The sequence below is a fragment of the Gadus morhua genome, chromosome 3 (genome assembly GCF_902167405.1).
Source record: "Gadus morhua chromosome 3, gadMor3.0, whole genome shotgun sequence".
In the NCBI taxonomy this organism is placed as follows: domain Eukaryota; kingdom Metazoa; phylum Chordata; class Actinopteri; order Gadiformes; family Gadidae; genus Gadus; species Gadus morhua.
This window is the reverse complement of record NC_044050.1, coordinates 18,129,062-18,150,924: the sequence shown is the minus strand read 5'-3', so window position 1 is coordinate 18,150,924 and position 21,863 is coordinate 18,129,062. Positions and strand designations below refer to the sequence as shown.

Below are 21,863 nucleotides of genomic sequence, written 5' to 3'. Positions count from 1 at the left end.
GTGTCGGTGAACATACGTACGGGTTGACATGAAGTCATAGCTGACAGCTACTGGATTTGTCCTTGTACTTGAAACGATTTCTGAAACTGCTCTCGAAAGATTTCAAATAAACCGTGAAGTGCAAATATAAAATATGGTTGAATGATTGCGAATAAAGGGCAAACACTGTGATTTGACAAGAGGTTTTTATTAAACAGGACATGCCTTTGTGTCTCTAAAATCTGAATGCAGCCGAATAGAAAAATGCAACGCTTTAATTAGGCCCAAATCTTTGAAGACTGCACTGCAAATTGAACAAGTTTCTTTTGGATAAAAACATACAGAAAAAGTCTTTTTCCATTTAAATACCAGTTTTTCCTGAAACGCAATAATTGGAAGAATAACCTAGCCTTTATGCAAAATAGAAAAACTGTTAGGGCCGTCAAGTCCACTGCAGAGTGCTGTTGAATAAAAACGTTATCAAAGTGCCACAGTACTCTAGGTTTGAAAGAGAAAATGGCATTATCCCCAAAAAGAGATTGTGAAACGACTTTGATTGTCCTCAGTACATTCCATGTGATTCTACCGCATAGTAGAATCCGTACATATATATTTTATAAACAATCTTCAAATACAGACATGTTTTCTGTTCATTCAATTCAATAGGATTGCTGGTTTTTTAAGTCTTCTCACTAAATTCTACCAAACTACTAAAAGAAGTTCAATATTTTAATCATAGTTTTTTATGCTTAGGCAAATACCACTCTTGCTTATTTCTATCAATACAATTGGTTTGTTAAAACCCTCAAAAGTTCATAATCCATGTTTTTGAATATAAAACGATGAAAAGACGTGAATAAAAGGGGAAAACTACCCACCGATAAAACAAGCAACAGTTGTCACTGAACAAGACAATATATACATCCTTTTTTTTTTTCTTTGCTCAATGAGAATAATTCCAGTATACAGATGTATAACATTTGAGGTAACTATAATATGGTTTTATTCCTTTGTTAATCCACGAGGCAAGTCAAGGCAAGAAATGAACCAAAATCCAAAGTCAGGCACTAAGTAAACACTGCTCTACAAAGGGACGCCACAAAGGGGAGCTTTGTAACAGTATGAACCTTAATGACTCCGTTCTGATGCGAGGTGTTCAGTCAGAACATGGAGATAATGTAAGATGGACAACCCCCTGTCTGGGGTCTTGAGTGTTTCCAACGTGACACAGTAAATCAACAAACACCCGCCTCAATGTGACATTATCATAACGACACAGACTCCATACCAGGCTCAACGCATTCCCATAGTAAAGAACAGCGCCACACAACTCGATACGATAATCGATAGAGAACCAATTAATTAACAATCTAAAAAAGCTTAAATACCCATTCCCAAAGCAAAATACTAGTCATAGCCCAAAATATCTTTCATTTGCATAGTGATATATCTCTTGGAAACATTTGTCATACAAGAATATAATGATGCTTTACTAAATAAGGAAAAGTAGAACAAGTAATATTCTATTTGTGCCAAACAAGTCAACTGTCATCTTTTGCACATAGTACACCTGTGAATTTCTTGCCGATGTGTTATTTTGAATTCTGACAAATAAGTACTCATTGGTTCCTGAGGTGCAGCTTGAACTGAAAATAAGTTTGTTTAGAATATTACTTTGACGAATGATAATGTCGCTAAAAAAATAAAATAGCAAAACAAATGCAAATGCAAATGTAACAATTGCTGTATTCAAATCCTAACCCATCTTCTCATCTGTCTGAGCAACAGTGGAGAGCTAGCCTTCACACAGGGCTAGCTAATGTCATCCTATGGCAACAAAAAGGCAGAAATCGTCTAAGGCAGGCCGAGCTATGGAATAGCAGAGAGATTACGGTCATTGACATCATTTCATTATAGTTGAGGCTTCTCTGCCCTTACATTTGTGTGTACTTCACCAGGCTTCTTAAAAATAAGCCATATGGTAATGGTGTATATTGGGCCTTATTCACCGAGTGGCCATCTTGGATCCATCTGACTGAAGAGAATAGTTACGATTCAATCTTTGGTGGGTTGACCTGAATCTGGCTATTATAAGCTATTCCGCAGTTACAAATATTTGCTAAAATAAATATTTACATATAAGGTGGAGAGGGGTGCATCAGAGTGCAGACAGAGTATAGGCAACCCCATTATTTGAAAAGTATATTTTTCCTATCTTTACTGTAGGCTAGTGCAGATACTCCACCAAACCCCAACACATTCTTGGAATAAAAACACATAATTTATCACTATCTGATTTCAAGAAAATCTTTTAAAAATGTTCAGAAATCTTCATTCTTCATGGTATAGTGCTTGAAGCAGAGAAGGAAGTCTTTAAAAATGTATTTTTGAATAAAAATAGTGGGTGGAGGCCTTGGGGTCACTCTTCCATAGGGATGTAAGAGAGGATGGAGTGCTCCTGGGCGATGGCCGCCAGCTCTTTCAGGAACTCTGTGAAGAGCACGGTGGCGAACACCTCCGTGTTGGCCAGCGAGACCACACCCTTGGGCTGCGGAGAGGCGTTGACCTTTGACCCCTCCGAGACGATGGCACCGGCTCCTCCCTTGGCTGAGTCTGAAACACACACACATGTTTTTTTATTTCTCTCGCTGTCGAGTGAGTTTATCCCCGCAAATTTTCACACTAGATGCACCCGCACTTACTGGGTTGTAATCTTGTTTGTAGTCTGTGTATTTAGGATGTTCATTACTATTAATGATTATCATGAAAGAATCACTTTCAAACGTTTTTGACATGGAATCAACAAAGTGAAGGGAACACAGCTTGTGTATTCTGTTTAAAGAAGATCCAACGCTTAGTTTGAAGCCTTATATCTGTGTGTGTGTGTGTGTGTGTGTGTGTGTGTGTGTGTGTGTGTGTGTGTGTGTGTGTGTGTGTGTGTGTGTGTGTGTGTGTGTGTGTGTGTGTGTGTGTGTGTGTGTGTGTGTGTGTGTGCGACAACTTGTACAACTGTGAAACTATTGGGAGAACTCCATCAGCAACATGTCTAAAACTTGAGTGATGTTCATCTGGTCCCTATGGTCAAGACATAACTCAGCTGCACTGAGAGAAATACTTTAAGGTCCAGGGGGGAACCCAACATTAATAATACTGCAGATCCTAATTAGCTCGGCACGGGATCAAAGCAAATCAAATGGAAGCTAATCAACAGCTCCTTCCCTTACCAGCAAACCAATTCCGATGGATTAGCATTGATCAATCAATATGTAATACATTGATCGATGAATGCCAATAATTAATACAGTCCAATTTGATTTGATTGTTGATGCTCCATCAAAGTCCCAACAATAGTTGGTTTACAACCACAGACTTAGAATGTTATACATACAAGAGGTTTAAATACCTTTCTAATGCAATTCCTCAACCTAGGCTACATTTTACACGGCAGGTCATCTGATGAATGACAGACAGAGAGATAGACAGACGGACAAGGAAGGAGGCAGGGAGGCAGACAGACAGACAGATGTTTATATACCTGCTGCTCCGAGGGAGCTCTCCCTGGCCAGAAGCCAGTGTTGTGCAGCTGTGATCATCCCTGGGAAGTCCTTCTGGCTCTCCGTCAGATCCTCTATCTGGTTCTTGACGGAGGCGAGGACCTGGAAACACACACGTACACATACACACACACACAAGGACACAGAGATCAAGCACTACATAAGTGTCAAGGTTTCCCAAACACTTTGCTGAAAGTCAGACGTGTGCTTCAACGGCTTTAAGTGGCAATCTTGAAGATTTCCTTTTGGTTCTCTTTGGCTACACATTTGTCAGTAAGTGACCATTTGTCCATGAGATACTGTGGCCCACCAACATCAAGCTCGCTAAGTTCATGATACTCCAAATACAAGGGCTTTCAACAGTGGGCCATAAGCTCAACCACCATTGTGTTGCCCCATTTGGCGATAGATATGGACTTGACAGAATTATCTTTACGTGCAAATCTTTGTGTACACATCTTTAAATAGTAATCGGCTAATAAATATTACCAGCGCCAACATAAAAATAACTGTATATTATACAATTTGGATGCGAGAATCAGATTTCATCTGGATATCACGAACATGGTATTCGTTAGTGAAATCATTCCAGTTTTGTGTTTTAAGAAGCATTATTATCAAAATCATGATCACGACCTTTGCACAACTCAGTTTAATTTCCCGGTAATAAAGACACACACACACACACACACACACACACACACACACACACACACACACACACACACACACACACACACACACACACACACACACACACACACACACACACACACACACACACACACACACACACACACGGCAGGTGTTACCTGGTAGAGGGAGCGCACGCTGGGCTGAAACACCATGTTGGTGTTGAGCAGGAAGGAGCGCAGCAGGGGCTGGGGGTAGGCGGCCAGCTGGGCCAGGATGCCCGTCAGCAGCAGGTTCACGTGCACCGAGTTCTCCAGCATGTTCTCCAGACGGGACAGCAGCACGCTGACAAACGGGCCTGCACAGAGGGGGAGACGCTTCAGGGTCACGCTGGGATTACACGGTTTTAACGATGTTATTTATAATGTTACAATGCTGAGGGCAATGGGACTTGTAGGGACCTGGGTTGGATTTCGATAGCGTTCCTATGCCGTGTCATTCCTAACTTTCCTGACTGGTTTTACTGTCCTTTTCATAAAGCCACAAAAGCCAATCAAATATTCAGATTTGGAATTTTGTTGAAATCAGAAAATGGCTTCATATCCAAGGACAGCTAGAAGGCTCTGTTTGATGTCTCTTGTGTATCCCTCCTGTCTCTGTGTTTCACTTTGTGGCCTCACCTGTAAAAGGCACAGCGTGGCCTCGACCTCCGGGCCGGGGGTGCTTGGCGCCCAGCGGCGACTTCTCCGGCTCCGGGGTGTCTGCGGAGAAGGAGCTGTAGTCCACCTCCATGCCCTCCATCTCCTCCTCCTCCCCCTCCTCCAGGGTGGGGGCGGGACACGCGGCGGGCTCTCCGCCCCCGGACCCCCCGCCCACCTCGGCGCTCAGGGTGCCGATGAGCTCCTGGTACTGGGTGAGCAGGTCGTCCACCCGGGGGCTCTCCGGGGTAGCGGCGCAGTCTCTCTCCCCGGGGGAGGGGGGCGCCGAGGCGGGTGCGGACGAATCTGCTCGGCTCGGCCCGTCCCCCGCCGACTCCGTGGCGTCCGACGGCAGAGCCGAGCCGCCCGGGGGGGACCTGAGGGCGGCGGGGTCGCCCCCCCCCCCGGCGGCGTCAGCGGTGGTCCTCTTGGCCACCAGGTCGTAGACCATCACGTCGTCCTGGAAGTCCGACTCCTCGACGTAGGACCCCTGCACCAGCATGATGGCCGTCCGCCTCATCTCCTGGATGTGTTGGGGGGGCTCGGCGGCGGGGGGCCGGGGGAGGGCCTGGCCCCCCTCCGGCTCCGCCCCTCCGGCGCCCTGCGCGGGGCAGGCGTCATAGCTGTCGTCCCACTCCAGCTCCTGCTGATTGGTCGACGGCGGCTCCGGGGGCGGGGCCAGTGTGGGGTGGCGATGCTGGGCGGGCGACGACGACGCCGACGCCGACGTGGACGGCGGCGGCGGGGGAGGGGGGTGCAGGGGCGGGGCCGCCGGGCCCAGGCGCGCCTCCCCGGGGGGCGGGTAGTCCTCGACGGGGGGGTCCCGGCCGTCGTAGGGCGCCGACCACACCTGGCAGGCGCGCATGCACTCGGAGATGCCCAGGCGCGCGTCGTACAGGTAGTGCAGGTAGCTGACGTCCAGGTGCACCTCCGAGCCGATCACGCACACGTCCGAGGAGCCGTCGTCCGACTGGGAGCCCCGCGCCCGCTCTGGGGGAGGAGGGCGACGACGTCAGATAAACACGGGCCAAAAGACGATCGGTGGGGAGTACTACAGCGCTGGCGGGCGCCAGCCTCAGACGGCGCTCACACGGTGCAGAACTAATGAGGCTGACGAGCGGCGGCGGGGGGGGTAAACTTCCATAATGGTTTCTACCAGTGGGAGGTGTCGCAATTAGGTGGAGCGCTCCGACGCGTCCGCTTGTACGTTATCTGCCAATTACATTCAGATTAGACAAACAGCCAGAGGCCCTTCTCTCCCTCAGTGACTTCTTTGTACAGATGTTTCAGAAAACATTGTTTGCGATATTTTGGTATATATTGTCTTTTTATCAGAGAAGCTCTTGAAAAGGCTTTGACAATGTTTTGATTGTTGATGTGTTCGCATTACAAGCACTTGAGGAATAGCAATTAACTATTAACACAGTGTACACTTTAACATCACTTTTTTGTTATCTATCCAAGGGTAGAGTCAGGAATCATGTTCAATGAGGTCTACAGGTCTGCTGAAGACAGGGGGGGGAGTTTGACCCAGTACCGGTTGGATAGGAGTTGAATACCCTACCAACCTAACTATCCTATCCTGGCCCTATCCCGCGTCACAGTGCTGCCATGTTTCCCCATTGGCCCCCCCTAGTGGCTTGAACAGGAGAGGGGAAAAATGTGCGTTATTCCTGAGAGACCTTCTAGTTTCGGAATAATAGCTGCAGTAGAAGAAGTGACTGAGTGCAGCTTTAAGTGTATGTATTAATTCTATCCTTCCAAAGTCTTTCACGCTAAGACACACACACACACCTGTGGCGCCGCCATGGTTCCCGGGGCCCGCGGCGTGGCCCCGGGTCCACACGATGGAGTCCAGCTGTCGGAGCGGCGGGGGGGCGTGCTCCGGGGTGCAGCACGACGGCGTCAGCGCCAGCATCTTGGCCGCCGACACGGAGTAGCAGTCCCTCTCCCGCACCACACACCTCTGACTCAACATCATGTGGTTACAGGGGATCAGGTACCTGGGGGGGGAGAGAGAGGGGGGGAGGGAGGGAGAGAAGAGAGAGGGAGGAGGGAGAGAAGAGAGAGGGAGGAGGGAGGGAGAGAGAGAAAGAGAAAGAAAGAAAGAAAGAAAGAAAGAAAGAAAGAATAATCTCTCTTATTTAATAAATAAGAGAGAGAGAGAGAGAGAGAGAGAGAGAGAGAGAGAGAGAGAGAGAGAGAGAGAGAGAGAGAGAGAGAGAGAGAGAGAGAGAGAGAGAGAGAGAGAGAGAGAGAGAGAGAGAGAGAGAGAGAGAGACAGTGGGGGAAGGGAGGGGGATGAAATAGAGAGAGGGGGTAAGAAGTATAAAGAGAGAGAGGGATGTGAGAGAGGAGGAGGAGAGGGAGAGGCAGACTGTTAGGGGAAGCCAGGCGGGGACACAAGGCGACTGCAGGGGGTGGAGGACACTCATCACAGAGTAAACCAATTAGATGTGTGGCAGATGTCTGTGTGTGTGCGTGCGTGTGTGTATGCGCGCGTGCCTCCCGTACCTCAGGATGAGCTGCAGCATCACATCTTCACAGTACAAGCCGATGAGTGTGCGGAACAGAGCCAGAGATACCGTTCCCAGCTGAGAGGAGAGGGGAGAGAGGAGAGGGGAGATAGGAGAGGGAGAGAGGCGTTTCAAACAGAGAATAATCATTAAATAAGAGTAACAGACGGAACTCTTCATTATAAACACTTGAGATAACAGTCTTTTTGTTTGAGGCACAGTCGAGGAGTTCCAATGGGAGACGGGGACTTGTAGGATAATTACATCCCTTTGCAATGAAGGAACATAGGTCGATTCCACTGCCTTCCTAAGTGAAGCAGTGTTGTGCTTGGGTTGGCACAGGGATTCACTTCTGAAATACCCTCGTTACCAACGGAATGGTTAATGATGCGTATTCAATTATAAAAAATCTTAAAAGGTTGATTATTCCTCCGCCAACATCAAGTTCATTGCAGGTTTTACAAAGACGAAAAGAAACAAGATTAGGAGAATGAATACATTCTGAAAATGAGGGTGGAAGAATGTTTGATCATTTTATGGTTTGTTTTAGCCTGTGGTGGTTATACAGGGAGGAACGGGAAAGGCAAACAGGCTTTCTAGTACACAACAGGCTGCGTGTGTATCAAAGCTTACTCCTCGTTCACAAACCATGGAACAAACAGCTTTTGGCTTTCCAGTGTTCGAGCAACTGATATATTATTTACAGTTCTTGAATATGATATCTGACGATACCTTATGTGAACTTTCTTTAATAACACATTTCACTACTAAACACACACACACACACACACACACACACACACACACAATTCCTATGACTTTTCATCACTGATCACTTTGCATGGCGAATAGCGTACATATGCACTGCGACTGCTTATCACCATGGCAACATTCTGCATGTCTCTGTGCTGGAATGATTAAATATTAATATAGCATCCAATGCCTTAGGGTGGGTGAGTCCACTACATTTCTTCTCTCATGTTGAAGGAAGTTTCTGTTGTTTACTCCGTGTGTGCTTGTGTGAGCAAATATGTATATGCATACATAATTAGGTAATGTTTTTTTATAGGTATTGAATGAACATGTGTGCATACATAGATATTGAGCGAGGTACTGAGTGAATATGCATGTATGTTTGTGCACACATAGTTAGAGAGTGACAGTGTGCACATGCATGACTAAAGACACGTGCATGGTGCTACGCAGAACAGGATGTTGTTGATGCCGCTTAAGTGAGTGACTGAGTGAGTGAGTGGGTGAATGAGTCAGTGACTGAGTGCAGGGCGTGGGGTACCTGGTAGGGGGTGTTGATGCGGCTGACCAGCGTGTCCAGGATGTGCACGTTGTCGTGACGATGCAGCAGGATGAAGGTCAGCAGGGTCTGCAGCAGAGCCGGCTCCGACACGGACCTGATGAAGAGCTCCAGGTAGGCGGTGGTGGTCATCACCTCCTCCAGGGTCAGCTGGAGAGAGAGAGAGAGAGAGAGAGAGAGAGAGAGAGAGAGAGAGAGAGAGAGAGAGAGAGAGAGAGAGAGAGAGAGAGAGAGAGAGAGAGAGAGAGAGAGAGAGAGAGAGAGAGAGAGAGAGAGAGAGAGAGAGAGAGAGAGAGAGAGAGAGAGAGAGAGAGAGAGAGAGAGAGAGAGAGAGAGAGAGAGAGAGAGAGAGAGAGTGAGTCAAATCACCACACATACAGTACACTCATAGCTAACAACAGGAGGAGTACAATCTGTTCATGGACGTGTTTGTCTCTGTTTCCTGCCTTCCGTAGCATATCTTTTATCGTCCATATTATCCATGTGGATATTTTATTTCATTGTATAATCTTGTCTATGTTGTGTGTGTATGCTGCGTGTGACGTGTTCAAGCAACTGTGAATTTCCCCCTGGGGATCAATAAATAGTCATCTATCTTATACATCACACATAGAAGACCAGGATGATGTGCTCATATAATTTTTGATTAACAAAGGACATAAAGCATACAAAGCGTCTAAATGAGTCAATACTAGAGTTGAATGAATAATAAATTGTTAATCGTGTTTATATTACAAAGTAGAACCAAAAGGATGTTTATTGAGTAGGTTGGTGACCTCTGACCTTATGAAGAGCGGGTGCCAGGACTGGCACCAGGAAGCCATTGTAGATGTATCCCAGCAGCTGGTCTCTGATGTCAGCATGGGCCACCTAGCGGGAGACACACAGGCTCACATCAATGGGTCTGTGTGTGTGTGTCGTGCGTGCATGCATGCGTGCGTTTGCTAAGCACCTGTACGACAGCGTTGCAGAACTCAAGTGAGTTGAGGAACTGCACGAGGGGGGGCATGCGCGCCCAGTCGTCTCCATGGAGACAGTGCCACTCCTCGTTGGGCACCTCCAGCTTGGTGGGCAGGGAGGAGTAGAGGCCGCTCAGCCCCGTGGCCAGCACCTATGGGTGGGGCCACAGGGAAATGATCAGTTTCGAGTTTCAAGGAGAGGAAAATGATTACAGATGACGCAATGGATTCATTTTAAGGTGTCACAGGATAGCACGGGGTCTAGGGTACTAAGGTGCTCGGTTCCCGGTCACACTGTACCGGGGTTCAATCTCCGGGTTCAGACACACCTGGAGGCGTCTTACCTCTACCTGCTCCTTAATGCATCCGAGTTCACCCTGTAGCCCTTTGACCACTTTTAAAAACAGGACTGAAGACTTTTATGCTCGCATTAGCTTTCTGCTAAATCTTAAATACATTGCACTTTCATTTTTTACTTTGTTTTCTCTACCGCGTCCATTTTCTTTTATTTCATTTTATTGTATGTTTGCTTTAGCTTCCTTCTGATCACTCTTAAATACATTGCACTTTCTACAATGCATTTTTTAAACTTTGTTTTCTTTTACTTATCTATTTTATTGTTTTATTTTATGGCAAGGAGAAGGCGGAGAAGACCCCGGCGCGTCCCCCCCCCTCCCAGCATCGGGCCTCACCGGACAGAAGTAGGTGTTCTGGGCGATGTGCTCGGCCACGCGCTGGTTCTCCGCCGACAGGGCCATGATGAGCAGCAGGGCGTCGCGGGCCTGCTGCCCCACGCCGCCCTCCCGGTGCAGGAAGGGGATGAGCAGGGAGAAGATGAGGAAGTTGGCGGCGCCCTGGTCCTCGCTGGTGTGGAAGAAGAGCTCCAGCACCGAGGGGTCCTTGGCCAGCACGCAGCACAGCTGGTGCAGCAGCAGCACCAGCTGGCCCTCCACGCCCGGCGCCTCCGCGTCCGCGCACGCCGACAGCAGCATCATGAGCGGCCGCAGCACCGGCTTGTGGTGGAGCACGGGCTGGCGCGCCTGCCCCACCAGCGCCTCGTACATCTTCAGCTGCTCCAGCTTCATGTCGTCCGAGAACTCCCGCCGCAGGCTCCACACGAACAGCCGCTCCATCACGTTCTCCATCACCACGAACTCCAGGATGGGGCCCATGGCGCCCTCGCGCCCGCTGTCCTCCTCCATCAGCAGGAAGAGCATGTGCTCCACGTAGTTCTGCACCGCGCTCGCCTCGTCCACGCTGGGCACCGGGCCGAAGCGGATGCCGCCGCCGCCGCCGCCGCCGCCGCCGCCCACGCTCAGGCTGATGCTCGCCAGCAAGGGTAGGCCGCCGCCGCTACGGAGAGGGTCATGCTTCTCCAGGATCTTCACCACCTAGAGGGAGGGGGGGGGGGGGGTTGTTACAGCATTGCTTTGTCAACAGGCAAAGTGTTAAAAATAAGCCTGCTGGCAAGTGTGCCACCGGGGGAATAGAGCTTCAGCTCCAGTGCCACTGGTTAAAAGGTAGAGAAGCAGTGCTTTGTACCGTGATCAGACAGTAAGTAGACAGTAGTGGATACAGTAGAAGTCACAGTAATTGGACGATAGAAAGAGCCATTCCAGAGTTTAGAAATAGTAGCAGCTGTGCTCATTAGCATTTTAACGTTGAGAGTAGTAGACTGGGGAGGAGCGATCTGGTGGTGAAGGTGTTTGCCTCTTAGCCGAAAGGTGTTGGGGTTCGAACAATGTTCGCTAGTCGACCTGCTTATTAATGATGTGCATCTCAAATAAAAACACTGCAAATTCCTTGACATGATCTGATCTGCTAAAGGCATAAATAGGAGTGCCAAACATAAATTATATAAAGCATATCACATGGAAAATAATTCAAAGGAAAAGTGGATTGTGAATGATGACTTCCAAGCTTACAGGCTATACATTTTTCATTCACATCATTAATAATGCATCAGCGTTGTAGACCACTATCACTGATGCTAGCCTAGCTGTATCTTCTGCGGGGAAAACACATGCTTTGGACTCAGCACATGCTACATTTGCCACGGTGCGGGCCCCCACTTTACGTGCGGTAACAAGTCAGCATGTTCTTTTAATAGAAACCTCCGTCAGCTCTTTGAGCTGTGCTGCTTGCTATGGCCCCCCCTGTGGGAGCGCATACCTCCTCCACCTCCTACACCTCCTTCTCCACCGGCGTCGGCCCCGGGCCCCTGTGGAGCTCCACGGCAGCGTTGCCCTCACACATCTAAAAGATCATTGCTCAATGACAACAGCCCAGTTGGCCATGAGAGAAATATCTAGGTTCCACAATCGCTTTATTTGGATTGCATCTAGAACCAAACGTTCAAAGTTGACATGAAGGGCGCAAGGCGCAAGTCGTCTGAGCTAAGCAAACGACTCGACGACGCTTCTGTTGCCTGCACTGGGGTAAACATGACCTATTGGTCGTCACTGAATACATTCAGTTCCACCATCTCGCTAGTGTTGAGAGCCAAGCTGGAGGCAAGATGGCCGCTATAGGTGAATAAGGAGGTCCACGGAGGTGGGGAACACGACCAGACTGGGTTCATCTGTGCTCTGTGTGCGCGCCGTGAAGCACCGCTTTGTGGTGGCTGTGTGTTGCGTCGTTTTCCCTCCCTTGTGTGTGGGTAGCCAGAGAGACAACAACAATGGCCTCTAGTGTCCCTGGGCTTCTGCCGCTGCCATGGCGACGGGGGGGGGTTATCAACAGAGGCAGGCCGTGCATGGGTGACGGTAGCAGAACAGGTGAATCATGTGTACACTGCCGTCACGACAGAGGAGCAAGGACACCGTGGGTGGACAGGCAGAGGGAGTGATTGTAATCGGAGAAGAGCACACATTAGCCGTGCCACAGGACTGCGTTCGTCCAATGGCAGAGATCTACATTATCAACAGCGGTGTGCTTTTGTTGGATGCCATCTTGTATCTGTTTCGAGGGGTATTGATTTTACAAGAAAGTGGCAAACATTTTGAGCTTTGATTACCCAGAGAGGTTGTAGCCAGAATGATCGGAGTGTGGGTGTGTCTAATGCTGCACTCAGGAATCCAAATGTGTGTGAATACTGCATAGAATGGGCTCAGGCTTACCGCATGAGGCAACCATATCTCAAGGTTGTTCGGTTACTTCACTTGCTCTAATCATGGTAATGATTAGCTAAACCATGTAGGAGACTGAAGCACTGCTACATTATGCTGTAGGTTTTGCATTGAAAGCTCATTGTTTACTGTCAAAGAAATAGGCAGTGGGATGTCATTTTAAGTTAAACTATTAATCAAATAGAAAAGTTGCTTAGTGCTTACAATTCAGAATAAAGGTTTACTTTAAGACACAGCAATTTCTAATGACTTAAACCTGCACTACCTAACCCTTTATCTGTCACCCTCACTCCTATCTAAATTACCTCAACTGAGAAAGAGAAGAAAATCAGGAATCCACCCAGGGTTCAATCAATTCTGGAATTACCCTCTCCAAATCAATTTGGTCTGAAGGAAAGAAGAAAAAAAAAATCTAATTTGGAACCAAAGTCATGGCTGCAGTGAAACCAGGTTCTCAGGTTTAAATAAAGCATCGCCAGTCCCTCTATTTTCCACTGAAGGCAACAGGGGTGACGAAATCACACTGAGAGACTTATAGAGCCAAGAATCCAAGATGGCAGAGAACACATTTCCAGTGCTTGGTGTTTGGCCAAAGGGGGCCACTCCAAGTTACTGTATCCATCGCCTTGGCAAAGAGTGGAAGTGTTTTTGGAAAGTGGTCTCTATGATCTCCAAGCATGAGTCATATGGAGGCACTTTCTAATAATAAAAAGGGTCAACACTGTCTGGTTCACATGGTACTTTTCTAACCAGCTAGCTATAAACTTCACCTCCAACCTTTTATAACCTTTATCTCAATGCACAATTGCCTCTCATGCACACACTGTACATGCACACCGAGTCCTGCAAGGCAACCACCAACAGGTTGTTAGCATAGCAAAGGGAGGCTCAAGCCCGACTTGAACCAGAATCAGCCCACCGTAGACCTGACAGGAGAGAGGTTGTCCCCAGGCGTCTCACCTGAGTCCAGTGGTTTTTGAACACGATCATGCAGGTCTCTGGGTCCACGCCTTTGAGGACCAGAGGCTGCCCATCTCTGTTTCCGTTGGCAACCATGGAGGCCATCATGGCGCCCTGGTCATGGTCTGGGCTAAAGCATGGGCCGGCGCTAGGGTTCCGGGGGTCACACAGGCCTCAGTTGTGGCTGGCCACGGACGCCCCTACTCCAACAGCAGTATACCTAAAATAGAGAGATGCAAACAGGAAACGGCTGCGGCTTAATAAAGCCTTAAATACTGACTAGGATGTTACATTATCTGACCATAGTATTTCGTCATTGCATTTTTATAATAGCAATAGACACATTTCCTACACATCTCTCTCTCTCCCTCCCTTCACAGTAGCCATGACAGGGGAGCAAGAACAACAACAATAACTGGGCGAGCGTAGTCCCATGACTCAATTAGAGAGAGCGAGAGACCGAGAGAGCGAGAGACCGAGAGAGCGAGAGACCGAGAGAGCGAGAGAGAGAGAGCGAGAGAGAAAAATTCTTGTAGGGCCTCTCACTAACTCGGATCTCTCAAGGCTTTGCAGAGGTCACCTGACAGCATTCCAGAATGTTTCTGGTGCATTTTTGGAATGCTGAGTCTGACTGCAACAATGTCAACAAGCTTGCAGCATGCATCTGACATCATGACAAAGACCTTGCATGATATCAGATGTGCGCAAAATGCAGAACACTGGACGAGCAGAGCAGAGTAAAAGTGGACGATACAGAGCCGTGGGGTTTAAGCAACCGATGTAACTGCATGGGAGACGGGTTCCTATGTTTGTCATACGTCCCATTGATCCTACAAATAGGTATGTCTATGGATAGCATTATGGTATCCTCAAATAGGCAGGAGATGGAAAAAATTCAAAAAAGTATGAGGTTTATTACTAAATACTAAATTACTAAATCTTTGGGTTTCATTAGTTGAACTGTTGTGATTTTGTAAAGAAGGAATAAAGATGGCATTCCTATATTATATTATTCCTGTTACATAATTATTGCTGTAAGTGAGTCATAACTAGAACTCAAACTGAACCCAATTCACATCATTTATTTCAGACGCAATGCTCAACCAACCGTGGGGCCAGTCCCTCAGTTTTCCCCCAAAATCGACCTTTAAACCAATCCAAGCTCACTCCTCCTCTTTATTTGAATACATTCTGGCTAATAGTAACCACTGATTCCTCACAAAAAATATCAATAAAAGTCACGGCCTCAGATTTCTACACCCTGACCATCTGCTTTCAGTTAAATTGACTCGAGAATTATTCACTCAGGAATGCAAGCTAGCGTGGCGGTTGGCCAGAATGCGTGCATGTGTAACCCTTACCTCCACCGAAGCACGGCATCTTGAAGAGTCTTGGAGGGTTTGAATTTCTAATGGGACAGAGTGGTCATCCGCGGTCCTATTGAGCAAAAGAGAGAGGTAGAGACAGCGAGAAGCATACAGATATGAAGTTATTTCTCAGTTTTGGAGCCCACTGTCAGCCACCTTCAGGAAGTATGTGAGTGAGATGCTCAGAGTGTGAATAATCCGGAGGGTGAGAAGAGGCTAGCGAGAGAGAGTGGGAGACTGAGGGAGGAGAGAGAGAAAGTGGGAGACTGAGGGCTGAGAGAGAGAGAGAGACAACAGAGAGTCTGAGGGAGGAGAGACAATAAGCGATAGGAGACCAAAAGAGGAGTGCATCTGTGTGTGTGTACGTGTGTGCGTGTGTGTGTGGTTGTGTGACAATATGACAGTAAAAATTATGCGTTGAAAACATTCCCGTCAACAAGAAGCTTTGAACCATTTCTAAAATACAATGAAAACAATGGGTTTCTTCCCCCTTGTCGTGAGGGCCCTGTATCCCAAAATACTGAACCACAAATGTCTGACATTACTTAAAATTCATTACTTTAATGATATTTTACATTAACTTTTTGTCAATGTTGAGTGTCTTATACGAGTACAATATAAAAGGCAACCCTAATAAATTGTTACTCAACTTTAATTTCATCAAAACACGTCTGTTAACATGGCTATCAGTTCCACATCCCCTCAATCACCCACCCCCTGTTCGTCTGTAGCCGGAAATGACCACAGCCAGTCTCTGGAGGATGGCTGTGGCGACTGTCTTTCCGGGTTAGTTTGTTAAGGCAGGCTGTTGGATAAGCCCAGCGCAGGAAGTGATTAGCCTTAATCACAGGACAATACCCTGTGACTTTCTCAAAACGTAGAAGAGGAGGTTTTTACTTTTTAGGAGGTTTTAGAAGACTGATATTTCAAATAAAAATGTCTCAATAATTCATTTTTCTCCAGTGAAGCGCAAAAAATTGCAGTTGTCCTTTGCCACAAATGGATTGTTTATAACTTATCAGCCTTACAGGAAAACATGGAGTGTGTGTGTGTGTGTGTGTGTGTGTGTGTGTGTGTGTGTGTGTGTGTGTGTGTGTGTGTGTGTGTGTGTGTGTGTGTGTGTGTGTGTGTGTGTGTGTGTAAATAGCGTTACAGTAATTTAGTTATTATGCAGACTTCAAACGGGTTCTTCATGTCTCTGAAGACCAAGAACCAAACCTAGAACATAAACAAGACAGAACCGGTCCCAACGCTGGTATTCAAGAAAGTGTGATTAGTGGGCCTAGATAACAATAACATTTATTTCCTTGAATACAGATGACACTTTTTTAAAGTTTCTTGATTAAAATACACACATGAACAAATTGATTTCATGAACACAAATGTTTGATAATTATTCTATGACCATCAGCCATAGCAGATGGGAAGACATGCTTTGCCAGAGCAATACAGCATGTGAGAGAGAATCAGGCGTACCGATATAGATTCCTGATCACTATATTCACTTCCCAGCGTTAGACTAGGCATTAATACCAGTATAAGAGGATCAATCCATATTAACAGCATTACATTACCCAGTCCTTGTATACAAGGGAACAGGACACACGGTGGCTGTAATGCCTGTTAGTAGCACCGTGGTATGGATTCTCCACAGTGGCTTATGTGCGTCTAGCTGGCTTCTGGTGTACGTTTCCACAGTCTACAAGTGGCTGGGCCAAGCTAAGCTCTCCCCACCACCACCACCAGATTACAGCAGCAGAGCATTTTGGATCATCAGTCTTTGTGGGGTATTATGGAAGAGAGCCTTGATTTCAAGCAGCGGGTTTTCCTTAGACTAAAGCGGATGTTTGTAAAAAATAAGCAGAATATTGTTTATTTGCATTTATGACATTTTTTCTTCTTCCCATGAGGTAGATTGTTTACGGTGAAAAAATTCCCCTTTCTTTGGCCCAAGGGGTATTTAAATCTGTTGTTCGAACGATAAAGGATGCGTTGATACTTTGTTATCGAAGCCAATTCATGATCCACCCGTTAGGTGTGGTCCCAGTGCTCCGTCACGCAATCCGACACAATGAAGCAGAGCACAGCGCGGTCTGGGTTTTTGTTGTCTTATCTTCCTTTCTGTTCGAAGCCTGTGAATCTGGTTTCCACAGGCCCTCCCGAGGTTCGGCGTTAAGAGGGTTTGCTCTCCATGCAAACAAGTTCGAGCCCTGCCCTGGGGCCACACCCTCTCCGGCGCTGGGCTGCTGAAAGTCACAGTGGAGTGCCAAGTCAGCGGGCCTTGTTGCTGCGCATGCAGAGAACATGCCTCGGCGCCGCAGGGGTTCCTCATCATTTATTGATACAGCGAATGAGTGTCTCACATTCCAGGCCTTTACTGCTGAGCAGAACGATCACCCAAGTGGTAGATAACGTGTTCATACAAAGCTAACCTGTCGATTATTTCACCAGTTTGATTATTCCGGCGTTGAGGTAAAAGAGGTTGAAGTTGTTTTTTTTTAAATCACACATATCACAAAATAGGAAACACATAATTGAACTAACTCAAAGATATGGAGGTTAGGAGGAAAAATACAAGTGTGTGATGGATGAAACAACTTTCTTAATATTTCTATCAAGGTGAGAGAATTCAGTTGCCAACGGTTGGCTATATGGCAACCGAGCGACAGTGCAACTACAGTGTCAACAGCCGCTGATAACCTTACAGTTACAGGTGAAGCGGCTGAAAGGGCTAGGTAATGGCTATAAATAGCCCAAACATGCCTGCCCAACCAACAGAGAGCTCGGGAGAGTAGGACATCCATTCATAGTCTTATGGCCTTGTGCATTCGCTGAGAAGGCTTTGATCAATTGATCAGTGACAAATTAATCTACTGTTCTGACTAAAGGGTAGGATACTCAGCCCTTCCCTGATAACTTCCTCCATTGAACCCGCCATAAAAAAATTATACAACTACTTTTATTTTCTATGCTGCTTAAATAGAGCAGCAACAACAGCAACAACATCACCAACAGTAGCAGCCATTGGGGGCTGACTAAAAGGGCTGTGCAGGTGTTAACAAACAGCCAATCAGTCAAGACTTGGGGGCTACATAAGCAGGAGTGTAGCACGGTGCTTATTGAAGAGTGGATTAAGTTAAAATAGGTTGTGCTGGGGATTGTCCAACCCCTGCAGGACTCCATATAGAGACAGAATCCTGAAGTTCCGGTCTTTATGTTATGTTTGGCCATGTTGGTCAAGTCTTCCTAATAAAGTAAATTGATCTCAATGAGCATACCCTGAATAAATAAAAGGTAAAAAATAAAATATGGCAAAGGCTTCCCCTTCACTGTTTGATTCAGCGATCAGAAAGGAGAGATGAGGTTCACTAACAAGTTCAAACAGACACGGCTTAGCCTACTTATTGTACCTGGGAGGCACGGTGAGGAGAAGGTCAAAAAAAAAGAAAGAAAGAAAAACAGAAAGGAGGAAGAAAAAAAGAAAGAAAGAGCTAGGCCTATCTGTCGAGAGGAGATGACGAGAGAAGTGATGCCACCACCAGAAACCATGTGGGATCGTGCGCCAGATTGAAAAAGATCAAAACATGAATAAATTGGGGTCTTCAGAGGATTGGAGGGGGGCTGGAGTGTAGTCATGTCTGCTGTGGTCTGATAAGATGGGGGTCTGATAACCACGAGAGAGACACAGAGACTACACATGTGAGGGAGTGAACAAGACAACTGTACCCCAGAGCGTGTTTGTGTCTTCCTTCCTGTCAGTGATACTGGCACAGGGAGATCTGATCTTGTTTACCTCTAGGCTTCAGTTTATATTCCATCTTTCTCTCCCTATTGTGTGTGTGTCTATAACTCTGTGTTGAAAACCTGCATCGTGTTAGTACTTTAGATGTGTTTGTAGAAAGCAGGAAAATATTTTCTGTGTGCTGTACATTCAAATGAAGCAGTCACATTCCCTTTTAATTTATATACAATCACATAATTAAATACTCGTATTGGTTAAACTGGTGTCGTCCTAGGTATGGGCTCTTCATGTTCTTACTGCTACTGCTTACGTACCTTACCGCCCCCTCTCCCCCCCCCATGTTTAACAATACAGGATGACAAGTCAATCCCTAAACGTCTTAGAACAACATGGATCAATCCACATCACAGAGCTACAAAATAGAGGACGACGACATGATCCACCAACCTCTCAGAACCAGAAGATGTAGATGATGAATCGGTCCATGCCCATTTTTTAACTAGTAGACGAGTTGATCAATCAACATCTCAGAACTGCAACATATCGAGGGCGATTAGTCGATCAATCCAATCTCATAAGCACAACCTATAGCAATCCACATGTGGGCCACACTCACAGAATCACTATGGAACTAATTAATTAAAGAAGAATCTGCTGCATTTTTAATAGGGTCATTCGTACGAACACATTTTCAACTGCTGTTCAAAAGAGTTGATGCACTCTTACAACACAAGTGGAGGCTGTTTTTCCCAGTAATAAGAGTCGATGCAAAAGAGATGCAAATCAACATGCTCTGGGCTGTTTGAATACAGCAAAGAGTTTCTGTTGATGTCAATCTATTCAACACAAATAGATCAAGCTCTGATACAACTTAACCACTTGGATACATCAGCAGCAGTGGAGAAGTGCAAAGTCAAACGTTAAGACATCCAGAACGACAAATGGCCAACAAAAACAAATAGGACACCCAGCATGAACTCCCTGAAACCCATACAGGGATACAGGTGCGTGTGGCGGCTGACAGCAGGCGACAGCCATCGTCTCAGCTGGATGACGGTTCCCATGGTAAAGCTGCAGGTAATCCCAGACACGGGACTGTGCTGAGCTGGGCTAAACCCATTGTGAGTAAGGAAACAAAAAAAAAAGAAAAGACGAAATACCGGTTTCTCGAGAATCTGTTTCACCTAGTGCTCATTGCTTTGCTGATCGTGACTCTTGCACAGTCAAATATAAATGTTTAGCTCGCTTTGCAAGGACCAAATGCAGAAATATCCAAGCAGTGTACGTATAGCGTGCCAGGCCTGCTATACACGGAACATTAGGTGAGGTGGTGCGTTGGTCTTACCCAATAAAGTCTGCCACTAAGCCTTATTTAACAAGATTCCCCTGCACTTGACTCATTCAGAGTCATCTTTCTGTTGACTAATTAAGGACAAGTCTGTTAATGCCCATTCTGCCATAGATAATGCAATGGCTGTTGCATGTGTTGTTGTATTTAAGCCTGTTCTGCAATAACCTGAGTCGGTCACCGACAAAGTTTAGCTGGTATGGTAACAAGCAATAATAACTATGGTTGGCATCTGGTACATCTTATAGAATATTTTAACTAGCTTCAAACAGCATATCACATCAAGTGATATAGTTGGTATGACAAGCAAACAGAGTAGGCCTAGTCACCCATCCTCCACCAAACAACTTTGGGGATCACAAGTCCCAAGTAAATTCCTGAGCCTCTCAGCAAATTCAGGGAGTTGGCCTACCGTGGATATTACAATCAGTTTGAATTACATATTCATAAAAGCAGTTATGAAACAAACCAAGACACAGAAACCCATAATTACGAGGTACATGTTCTATGCATCCACATTCGATGATAGACAGCATAACTTACTTAATTTCCCTTTCCTTGCCAACATATGTGCAGCATACAACATTGATTTAGTCAAGAATGTGTGCCCTTGTCAAGGAATACCTACGAGGAAATGACACACACACCCAAAATCTGGTAAATAAAAGATGCCAAAGAATGAAACTTTGATGAGCATATTCAGACACCCAATGCTCAGACATACATTTGGTGGCATGCAACATTGTTACTTGATATTCGCGGGCTAAACCTCGATTTTATTATGGTTCTCTTTGAAATCGAGACGGAAATCAATCAGGTACAAACGTGCCGCTTCTCGTAGAATACAAGCTACTATTGGGGCAACACGTGGAACCCAGCGGAAACATAAACGTCACGTGACCCACCATATATTACATACACAACGTCAGAAGAACCAACACTTATTTAACTCTACATGACGTCGTGTGTAAAAGTATATAACAGTTAACGGGGATTTAGCTGTTGTGGTCTTACAACGCCGCTGACAACTCCCACTGTTGACCATGTCAATCACTCTAGTCATGCGAAATAAATTTTTCAACAACACTCATGTTTATTTTTTCCAAAGACATGTTTTACGTCATGGAAGTAAACCAATAACCAATATATGAACAATGTCTGCTTCTTTCTCGATTTAAGTTGTCTTACCGTCGAACGTGTCCTCTGAAAGGACGCAATCTCTCCACTACTGACGGAGGCAGACAGGCTGAGCGCACTACAGCTGAGCAACGTCGACCCGGTTCAACGCCTTCCCGAACTGCAACCGCCGAATAAATGTCGGGAATGTTTTGTCTTGAATAGCATGTAGCGGAGAAACACGTTACACTGAACCGCTATTTCTGAGCGTTTGAAAACCTAGACGTCCGCGAACATATAGGTAACTCCAACTATAATCCCCTCCTAAACGCTCCACCCCTAGACATGCAATCTGATGACTGCATTCAAAAGCTACAGTTTACTGACTGTTTTAATTTCATTTAATCGTATAAGGCCTGCTCATAGGCATATTTGCACAATTAGTACTACAATGATTTATGTGAGGCGTTTACATCCGATTTCCCCGGCAAATGTTAGCATCTAGCCTTTTCGTTTGGTGACAATGTAACCGAAGTTTTCGAAGTTCAAAT

General features: G+C 46.2%; 1 protein-coding gene across 2 annotated transcripts; it reads right to left on the bottom strand.

Moving 5' to 3' along the window:
* Window positions 1-166: 166 nt before the first annotated feature.
* Window positions 167-21,777, bottom strand: fhip1aa (FHF complex subunit HOOK interacting protein 1Aa). Of its 2 annotated transcripts, none has more exons than XM_030351531.1 (13): window positions 21,385-21,777; window positions 15,101-15,176; window positions 13,740-13,959; window positions 10,344-11,042; window positions 9,645-9,803; window positions 9,476-9,562; window positions 8,675-8,842; window positions 7,379-7,458; window positions 6,659-6,867; window positions 4,847-5,854; window positions 4,346-4,524; window positions 3,515-3,635; window positions 167-2,592 (listed from the first exon to the last, which is right to left on the bottom strand). In XM_030351531.1, exons 3-13 carry the CDS (start codon window positions 13,845-13,847, stop codon window positions 2,399-2,401), a joined length of 3,012 nt encoding a protein of 1,003 aa, XP_030207391.1. In that variant the 5' UTR covers window positions 13,848-13,959; window positions 15,101-15,176; window positions 21,385-21,777; the 3' UTR covers window positions 167-2,398. The 2 variants fall into 2 exon arrangements, with proteins under 2 accessions (XP_030207391.1, XP_030207392.1); XM_030351532.1 differs by lacking the exon at window positions 21,385-21,777 and adding an exon at window positions 15,263-16,170.
* Between the last annotated feature and the right edge of the window lie 86 nt (window positions 21,778-21,863).

Coding starts and splice junctions, on each gene's coding strand:
- fhip1aa (XM_030351531.1), bottom strand. CDS start 13,847: ATGATGGCCTCCATGGTTGCCAACGGAAACAGAGATGGGCAGCCTCTG. Junction 8,843..9,475: donor TGGCACCCGCTCTTCATAAG/GTCAGAGGTCAC, acceptor CTCTCTCTCCAG/CTGACCCTGGAGGAGGTGAT. Junction 7,459..8,674: donor GCATCAACACCCCCTACCAG/GTACCCCACGCC, acceptor CTCTCCTCTCAG/CTGGGAACGGTATCTCTGGC.